The 9,727-nt window shown below is 43.1% G+C and overlaps 1 protein-coding gene across 2 annotated transcripts in view; it reads left to right on the top strand.

The window, feature by feature from the left end:
• Positions 1-573: 573 nt before the first annotated feature.
• CCDC172 (coiled-coil domain containing 172) overlaps positions 574-9,727 on the top strand; it is a 56,307-nt gene continuing 47,153 nt past the window's right edge. For both annotated transcript variants that reach the window (XM_041744774.1, XM_041744773.1), the window contains exons 1-3: positions 574-862; positions 1,969-2,082; positions 2,642-2,727. In XM_041744774.1, coding sequence (XP_041600708.1) covers positions 748-862; positions 1,969-2,082; positions 2,642-2,727 — 315 coding nt within the window. In that variant the 5' untranslated portion in view covers positions 574-747. The remainder of the gene's footprint in view (positions 863-1,968; positions 2,083-2,641; positions 2,728-9,727) is intronic.

Genomic DNA, 9,727 nt, shown 5'->3' with positions numbered 1-9,727 from the left:
CCATCTTTCAATTCTAATCCAATCTAATTAAAAATCATTTTTTAAAGTTTAGCCAATGTCAATTCTAGAGTCAGAAATGATGTCAGATGTTTATTATAATCTTACAATTTTGGCCTGCTAAAACTAAAAATGCTTTATTTTTTAATTTAAAAATCCCATGCAAAAGTCCCAAAGGTGCCTTTCATGTTTAAGCTTTAATTAGCAAGCACTTTGGTCTCTGACACATATTGTGCAGATGCTGAAGTGTTAATATTACCGAAGCTTGATTACAAAAGGCAATGATTAATTTTAAAGCAGGCTAAAAAGATATGCCCTGATTACAAAGGAATGATTAAGGCGGAATGTCAGGCATCGCACATTTATAGCAGCCTTTGGCACAGTCAAGGATAAGGCGCCGCAGTCTATACTTAGAATCGTGAGTCCTTAGCTCTCGGTCACCGGGTTCCCGCCGCGCAGGAAGATCCCGCCAGCGCAGGCGAGGCCCGCGGACCTTGGCCGCCACGTGGCCAAAGCGAAGGAGCCGCAGGCGCGGGCTGGGCCCAACGCGCCGCCGTAGCTCGGGGCCCCCGCGGGACCAGGCCGGGCACCCGCGGCGGCTGCGGAGGGTCCCGCACGGTGTTGTCCGCCCGCACACAGCCCGGGGAGGGGGGCATTAGGAGGACCTGCTCCCGGAAAAGAGGCGGTGGGAGGAAGAGGCCAGCCGCGGGGGCTGCTGCCCGGGCGCTCAGAAGCCAGGCTGGGGCCTCCATGTTGACGGGGCAGCAGGACGCAGAGGGAACCCGCGGGAGGCCGGGGCCTCGGTGGAGGGGGCCGCGTCCAGACGGGAACCCGGGCGGAGCTTCCATCCCGGCGGGAGACGGTGGTGGGTCCTTAGAGGCGCGGGGAAGCGAGGCCGGGGCCTGGCGCCACACCTGGCGCGTCCTGAGACCAGGCTGAGGCGGGGGGGGGGGGGGGGTGCGGGTGAGGGTGCGGGGGGGGGTGCGGGTGGGGGTGAAGGTGCGGGTGGGGATGGTGGTGCGGGTGGGGTGGCGGTGCAGGCGGTGGTGCGGGTGGAGGTGCGGGTGGGAGTGCGGGTGTGGATGGGGGTGCAGGTGCGGATGGGGGTGCAGGTGCGATGGGGGGGCGGGTGCGGGTGGAAGTGCGGTGGGGTGGCGGTGCAGGCGGGGGTGCGGGTGGAGGTGCGGGTGGGAGTGCGGGTGTGGATGGGGGTGCAGGTGGTCGGTGCGGATGCGGATGGGGTAGAGTGCGGTGGCGGTGTGGGTGCGTAGAGGTGCGGATTGGGGGTGCAGGTGCGGATGGGGGTGGCAGGTGCGGATGGGGGTGCGGGTGCCGGGTGGCAGTGCGGGTGGGGTGGGCGGTGCGGGTGGAGGTGCGGGTGGGAGTGCGGGTGTGGATGGGGGGTGCGGGTGTCGGTGCGGGTGCAGATGGGGTGAGAGTGCGGGTGGCGGTGTGGGTGCGGGTGGAGGTGGGAGTGCGGGTGTGATGGGGGTCAGGTGGCGGTGCGGGTGCGGATGCGGATGGGGTGAGAGTGCGGGTGGAGGTGGGAGTGCGGGTGTGGATGGGGGTGCAGGTGGCGGTGCAGGTGGAGGTGCAGGTGTCAGTGCGGATGCGGATGCGGATGCCGATGGGGGTGAGAGTGCGGGTGGCGGTGGGTGCGGGTAGAGGTGCGGATGGGGGTGCAGGTGCGGATGGGGGTGTGGGTGCGGGTGGCGGTGCGGGTGTGGGTGGCAGTGCGGGTGGCGGTGCGGATGGGGGTGCGGGTCGGGGTGGAGGTGCAGGTGGCGGTGCGGATGGAAGTGCGGGTCGGGGGGTGCGGGTGCGGATGGGGGTGCGGGTCGGGGTGCGGGTGCGGATGGGGGTGCAGTTGGCAGTGCGGGTGGCGGTGCGGGTGCGGGTAGGGGTGCGGGAGCTCTGAATACCTCTCCTCCTTCGCGGTTCTCTCTGGGGTCCTCACACTCCTGCCGGCAGATCCTGAACCGACCCGCGGGCGTCCGGGGCCTGAGATGAGCTTAGAGTCCCTGTTCCAGCACATCATCTTCTCGGAGCATCAGGCCGAGGAGAGTCGCCGCTTGATCCGAGAAGGTCGGTGCACCCGTCTCTCGCTGGGTCCTGTCTCCTGGGGCGGGGGGTTGGTGGTGGGGGGGGGGGCGGGGGGGGGGGCTGGAGCCAAAAGCAACCCGGAAGGTGCGGTCCGAGCCCTGAGGGGGGCCCTACTGTCCACGTGCACAGAAGTGGGGACTTTGGAAAGATGGAGAGGGCACCTGGGTGGCTCAGCGGTTGAGCACCTGCCTTTAGCCCGGGCGTGATCTTGGGGTCCTGGGATCGAGTCCCACATCGGGCTCCCTGCATGGAGCCTGCTTCTCTCTCTGCCTTTGTCTCTGAGGCCTCTCTTTCGGTGGCTTTCATGAATAAATATATAAAATCTGGAAAGGAAAGAAAGGAAAGGAAAGGAAAGGAGAAAGGAAAAAGGAAAGGAAAGGAAAGGAAAAAGAGAGAGAGAAAGAAAGAAAAAGAAAGAAGAAAGAGAGAGAAAGAGAGAAAGAAAAAGAAAGAAGAAAGAAAGAGAGAGAGAAAGAGAAAGAAAGAAAAGAAAAGAAAGAAAGAAAGGTGGAGGTGTTTAAGGATTTCATTTGTATTCCAGTAAGGTCGGAAATAAACAGATGTCGTGAAGAAATTAAGAAAGCAACTGAGTTGCTGAATGAAGAGAAAATCAAGTTGGAATTGAAGGTACCTTGACCTGTAGAGCATGCTCCTTCTCCCTTGGGGGAAAAAAAAATCTATTCTAACTTGACTTTTTGAGGCTATTTTACTATTCAACTAGTTGTCACCCAATTAGGAAGCACACTACTGGGCCGGTTAGTGCAGTTCAGTGTTTCTGGGTAATATTTCAAGCTCTCAGTCCAGGGACACTCATCCTAATAGGCACTTGTCCTAAAGAAGCCAGTTTAAGTAATGAAGAATTGATGGTCTACGTGGGATGGTTAACTTTTTCAAACAGCCCAGTGTCCCTGAAAAAAAAAAAAAAATTGTTCAATAAGTAGTTGGTGCAGTGTGTAAATTTTGAGTAGTAAATAATTTAAGAAGTGTGCTGTGTTGATGCACCATTGAATGTAACTTTCCAAAGAGTCTCTGCCTTTTGTTTTTCAATTCTCTACCACATTTTGGACATTTCTTTCATCCAAAAGGATAATTTTTTCACTGGCATTTCTCTTTTCTGCATCATTTGAAAAGTTCTGTTATTTTAAATAGAAGCAAGGCAATCTGATGGCTTCTTGAAGGAGGATTTTGAAGGATGGGTAGAGTTTTGGAAAGGCAGGAATAAGTAATAGGAGAAAAGCATTTGGGGCAGAGAGAGGATATATGAACAAAAGGGAAACATGCCCAAGGCATATTGGGAGAGAAATCTAGTCAAAGCAGAGAGCTATCTGGGAATAGGAGGAAACCATTCCAGGCTTTTGATCAGGGAGTGGCGTGATAAAAGTGGTTTTAGAAAGATTTCCTTGAGCCCTGGGAGGAAGGGAACTAAGAACATCATCCAAGTATGCCCTAAGGAAGGCCTGGCCTATAGGGGAGGGGAGGCGACAGTCATTCAAAAATATTTATTCAACACCTAGAAATAAACTAAGCCAGCTATGTGCAATGGGAAATCTGTTTGAGGAAGTCTGTTTGCTTAAAATATGTCTGTTTTAACTTACCTGTTAAGTAGTAACTAGTAAGAAAACTTACTAGTTTTCTTTGTGAACAAAAGTATTCATAGATCCCTATCCCTTCTCTACCTGGTGAGATCTTCCTTCAAGGCTTACTCAAATGTCAGCTGTGAACCCTGCCCTTGGCCAGGTTGGGACATTTTTTTGAATTATAGTTCAGTGTACCCTGTTTCAATTAAACAACAGTACTTGCATGTTTATATCCCTCACTATTTTGGGAGCAAGATACCTGGATTTTTTTTTTTTTTTTCTCTTAACCATCTTCTGCTTCCACAGTTTGTATCCAATGCCTAGCACAAAGTTTACTTTGGTGTTTGGATGGATTAATGGGTACTAATAGTAAGATAATAGGAGTGTGCTATCTTTTAAAATAGGATTTGGACTGTTAACTCAGACTGTAGGTCCTGTTTGCTTATGAGTAGCAGATAAAGTAGCTACTAACAACACTATAAGCTGATGGGAAGGGCAGAGAATTAAGAATGTCATGATGTAGCTTTCTTTTTCTTCCAAAAGAATTAAGATACTTTCAGGATTGGTAACTGGAAGCTAATCGAAGCAATAGGCAACACATACAATTAGGTAATGCTTAGCTGATGCTTACTGAGCACTTACTGTATGCTGGGCACTGTTCTAAATGCTTCACCCATATTAACTCCTTTAACCCTGTCAGGAATCCTGTGACATGGCACCATTATTAATTTCCCTTTATGGATGAGGAAACACAGAGGTTAAATGACCTTCCCATGATACATAATTGAAAACAAGTAAGCTACCATAATGAAAATAACAAGTAATGATAGCATATTTTATTAAAACATTTCTTGAGCTCATCTTACATTTTTTTTTTCTTCATGAAATCCACATATAATAATGTATCTGATGCTTTTGCAGTTAATTTAGGGCAGTTTTTTAAAAGGTCACTTACGTAAGTTTTTATACAAAATGTATTTTTCCCAGATTGGTGAAGATATTGACCTAACAGATAACAAATGTTTAAAAAAAATTTGCTCTTTATGTGTCTTCTTTGAAAAAAAAAAAAAAAAGGCTTACTCTTTATACTGTTTTCTCTTTTAGCAGCCTATTTTGTTGAAAATGGAGATGAATTTGTTGCTAAATACACATACATAAAAAATGTTGACTCAAATATTTATAATTGAGAAAAGACAGAGCAAATCCTTAACATTGTTTAGAAACATCTGCTGAGATTACTAATTAATATAGGCACTTAAGTGTGCATTGTTTTTTAATCAGCTCATATATAGGGGTTATAGTACAATTGTATCTTACTAATAAAATTAACATGAGGTTCACAGTGCATACAATACTAATTTGTAATTGAAATAATTTGATTTATAATATAGTCAAAACGGCTTGTGTGTGTGTGTGTGTATATGTGTATGGATAAAGATTTTAAAAGTGGAATCACAATTATAATGTAAATGACTAATGGGAAGAACTAAAGAAGTAATCATAAATTGATTTCTTGTATATTTTATTCTCAGAGTTAATTATATGCCTGCCAATAACAATGAAAATATATTTACTTGAATATTTGATTTGGCATTTATTGACCAATTTATCAAGTAGAAGCAGCATTGGGAGAAACTAGAACATAATTTGAATAGGCCAGTGCTTGAGCTATTTGTACAGTGATACATTCAGACAATATTTGGGGCATTTATTTTGGAAGTTGCTTGTGGTCAAAAAATGTATTTAGGAAGTACAGTACTCGTGGGTTTTTTTTTTTTTTTTTCTTTCTGTTCTGTAAAACCCTGGTAGCATGTAATTAGAACTTGAATGATAGCATTTGCCTTTCAGGGCTCAATGAGTCCTTTAAAATATATGGTTGCAAAAGTCTCAGATTATATAGTATGAGTACTTTGTGAATTGGAGAGCTACAGTATGGGTGGTTAGGTTTGGTAATATGAAAACAGAAAGACAGGAACATGCATGCCCTGGATTGCATTAATGCTTACCAATATAACATACCTAAAGCTCCTGATAGTCAAGGAAAGGTTTTTTTTAGTATTGATGACAGAGCAAATCAAAATTAAGGACTTATAGAACATTTGTAATTTCTCCTAAGCATTTTTTTCTGTTTTAAAAGTAGTATATAGTTAAAATTTAGGCATTTAATATGTATAAACATATTATAAAAAAAACAAAAATAATGCCATACTGTCTCAAGAGAAAGTAAAGAGAGGAAAGTCTGAGGCTGACTACTTTAATTTTTCTTTTCCCAATTTTAACTTACTATGTAAACATTAAAGCAATACTAAAATAATATGTCATGAATTTTTTAAAGAAAATTAATTATATTGAAATAAACAAGTAACTTAAGGTGGCTTCATTTACTTTTCTTCAAAATGCACACATTACTTTTTTTTAGTTGGTAAAAACCCTCCCAGTAGGAGACCCTCTTAGAACAGCAGAAAAAGTCATATCTGTTAGTACTCTATTACTCTACTACCTAAAGAGGGAAAGAACAAAATCACAAATTGTTATCATGTATAATACTGAAACGGAGTTTTGTTATGGAGATTTTTCCTTTTGTAAAAATTGTGACAAAAATTTATAGCCTTTTTAATTTTATTGATTAGAAGTTACTTAAAAACATAAGTAAAAGGCAGTCTGAGTGGCTCAGCAATTTAGCCCCGCCGTCGGCCCAGGGCGTGATCGAGTCGCGTCCCGTTTCAGTCTCCCTGCATGGAGCCTGCTTCTCCCTCTGCCTGTGTCTTTGCCTCTCTCTCTCTCTCTCTCTGTCTGTGTCTCTCATGAATAAATAAATAAAATCCTAAAAAAAGTTAAAAAAACATAAGCAATAAAGTGAATTATTTAACCTCAATTTTAGAAGATAACATGAAAATTCTGTTTATCACAATTTAATACTTTTCTATATATAATTTTGTTCATTGTGACCAAGACACTTTTGAGGGTAGTTATACTTAGTTGCTTGCATTCTCTCTGACTTTTTCACGTGAAAGTCCTTTAAGCAAAATCCCTCCTTGTCCTAAGCATGTATAGCTGATTTTTAAAAAAAAAATATGGTCTAGAACTTTAGGTATTCTGTCTCTTGTACATTCACTTTGGTCATATGTACAATTCCATAGACAGTGGATGTATTTCAGAGTCTGGAGTCCATTCTACAAAGTATTTTTCTTTTACATTCAGGATACTTGATAAAGGTTTGGTGGATGTTTTCTTTACTCCCCAGTGCTACTTCCAGAACATTTCTCTACCCACTTACGATAGCTCTTGCTATGTTCTACCAACTTTTCCCAGCTTCTTTTTTCTGTTATCCTGCTAATTCAGTGATACTCTCTTTTGCTCTTAGGATTTGGTACCTGGTCCCAGGCTTCCCCTTTGTCTCAACTCTTGCCATCATTGTGAATAACGTTGTCTGTAGGGACCATTCAGCTACCAATCTGGCCTGTTCTTTGCTCGCCACGGTTTCAGTAACCTTTTTCTCTTTTCCACCGCAGCCACCTATTTCCATAATCATACTGTGCCATCACCTAAAACCATTTCACTTTCAAAATCAATAAAACATTTCACTTTTCTTCCACACTCTTTGTTCTCTAATTTCATCAGGACCTTGTGTCCATTTCTGTCTTTCTCCACTAGTACTTGTCTGTGTATTCATTTCCTTCTTTATTCTTAGATTTTATGGTTGGTCATTCCACTCTTCCTCCTGACTCCTCTCATTTTTTTTCAAACCCTGGCAAGACTCCAACTCCATGTGAACCAATTGTCTGTGTCAGCACTCAGTTCCAGGGGAGATTGGATCCAGTATTCATGAATGTTACCTTCAGTTCAACTGAGATCTCCATACTGCCTGGAAATACTACTACATTCCTTTTTCACTCTGTAATAACTGTTTAAACCTTCACTCTTCTCATACATATTATTCTCTCTTCTGAACTACTTAACTCTCAGGAGATAACTTTGCATTTTGTTTCAGGGAAAATAGACCATCCACCAGGAAATTCTTTATTTTCCTACCTGGTGTTCTCCAAACCCATGGTGAAGATCATCTTCTCCCCTTTTCTTCCTGTTATGAAGGATATGCCCTTCCTCCTGACAAAGGACAATTCTATCTATGTTTCAAATCTCATCATCTCCTGTATCATCATTATCATTGTTATTATGCATATTAATGGGAAGGGACCTATAGAGAGACAGGTTGAAGATAAAGACTAGAGAGAAAAGATAATCATCCCTAAAAGTCCCTAAAAAGGTAGAAGGAGGATGGGTGGGATCCAGATCATAAGGTAAGAATTAGCCTTTGATGAGACGAGGGATACCTCTTCTGTTGTAAAGCTGCCTGGGTGGCTCAGTCCATTAAGCATCTTCCTTTGGCTCAGGTCATAATACCAGGGTCCTGGGATCCAGGCCAGCTTCAAGCTCCCTGCTCAGCGGGGAGTCTGCTTCTCCCTCTTCCTTTTGTTCATGCTCTCTCTCCCTTGCTCTCCCCAATAAATAAATAAAATGTTTTTAAAAAGCCTTAAAAGTAATAGATAGTATTAAATAAATCATTATTATATATCAGGTCTTATGCTAAGCATTTTACAAACCTGATCTCAATTAATTCTCACAAGAATCCTGTGAGGTTGGTAGAATTATTCTCCCATTATTCATTTGAGAAAACTGAGACATGGAAACCAAGTACCTTGCGTGAGGTCATGTAAGTGGCAAGCAATAGATGTAAGATTTGAAGATATATAGGGTTAACTAGAGAGCCCTTACTCTTAAACCCTGTAGTATAGTGCAAAGAATGGAATGAGGAAAAGATGAGGATATAGGAAAGTTTGGAGACAGTGCTAGGGAACTAAAGGCATAGTTCACTAAAAACCTTAGCTTTGTTAGTTCAACAATTTTGATGTATGTGTCATATGCGTTTAATGAAATTATTAATAAGAATGTGTCGTTTCTTCCTGTGCTTTTCCAGTTGGGTGGCCATATGCAAGCAAGGTAATAGCGTGAGTTTGCAGAAGTTTCCCTGTAATTGTAGGGGCTACTCATCAGGAAAGATCTATTTCAGTCAGGCAGTGTGTTAGCCCCTGAGGGTTTAGTCAGAAGTACCACCCCTTCCTTAGAGAGAAGGCTTCATCAGGTTAGGATGCTTTCGTTTGCAAACAACATAAATTAAGATCAAAACAACTTAAACAATATTGAGAAACTATTGACATATATTTGAAAACCCAACATTTGATTCAGTGGTTATATCAGTTGGAATTGCATCAGGTTGCTTATAAAAAAAAAGTAACCATGGTGGCTCAAATAACCTCATAAGGGGTTATTTGCTCCAGGAAGTCTGAAGTTGGAAACCCGGGGCCATTTATTAAAACTGCTCAAGGAATTCCTGAAAGACCCCAGCATATTCTTTCTGTTCCACTCTCCTTAGCCTGTGGCTTTAGTCCTTATAGTCCTAGTACTGCTCTATCCCCAGGCATCATATCTGAATTCCAGCTGGAAGAAGAGGAGAGCATGAAAATCAAAAGACTTCTCCTCATGTGGCTTTTTCATTGTTTTGGTGGAAGGGAACTCCTCTCTAAGGACTTAGTCCTGAATCTTAAGGATTAGAATTTTGCCACATGGTCAACCCTGGAAAATGGAGACTGGGAATGTAAATACTTTTAACTGGATATGTTACTGCTCTGAATAAAATCGGAATTTTATTAATAAAGAATAATGGCAGAATGCTGGTTGTTCTTGTGTTCCCCTAAAAATGACTAACAAGTCCTAGAGTCATACTTTCTCCTTCTAAATCAGGAAGAGAGGGAAAAGGAAGTTTGTAGAAACTTTCTCTGAAAAGCAAGAAATTATCCTCATCAGATACTTTCTTGCATCTCATATCCACAAATTGTGGCGAAGTGTAGTAAATTCTCCCAAATTCAGGGGGCTGTCTAGGGATGGCACAGGTTTCTAAAAACTAATAGTTAACCAAGGAAAGGAAGAATGCATATTTTGGAGGCAACCACAGTGTCTACAACAAATATTTTGGTGGTGGTTAAAGCCAG

The sequence above is a fragment of the Vulpes lagopus genome, chromosome 2 (genome assembly GCF_018345385.1).
Source record: "Vulpes lagopus strain Blue_001 chromosome 2, ASM1834538v1, whole genome shotgun sequence".
Taxonomy (NCBI): domain Eukaryota; kingdom Metazoa; phylum Chordata; class Mammalia; order Carnivora; family Canidae; genus Vulpes; species Vulpes lagopus.
The sequence above is the reverse complement of the archived record's forward strand: the minus strand, read 5'-3'. Positions and strand labels throughout refer to the sequence as shown.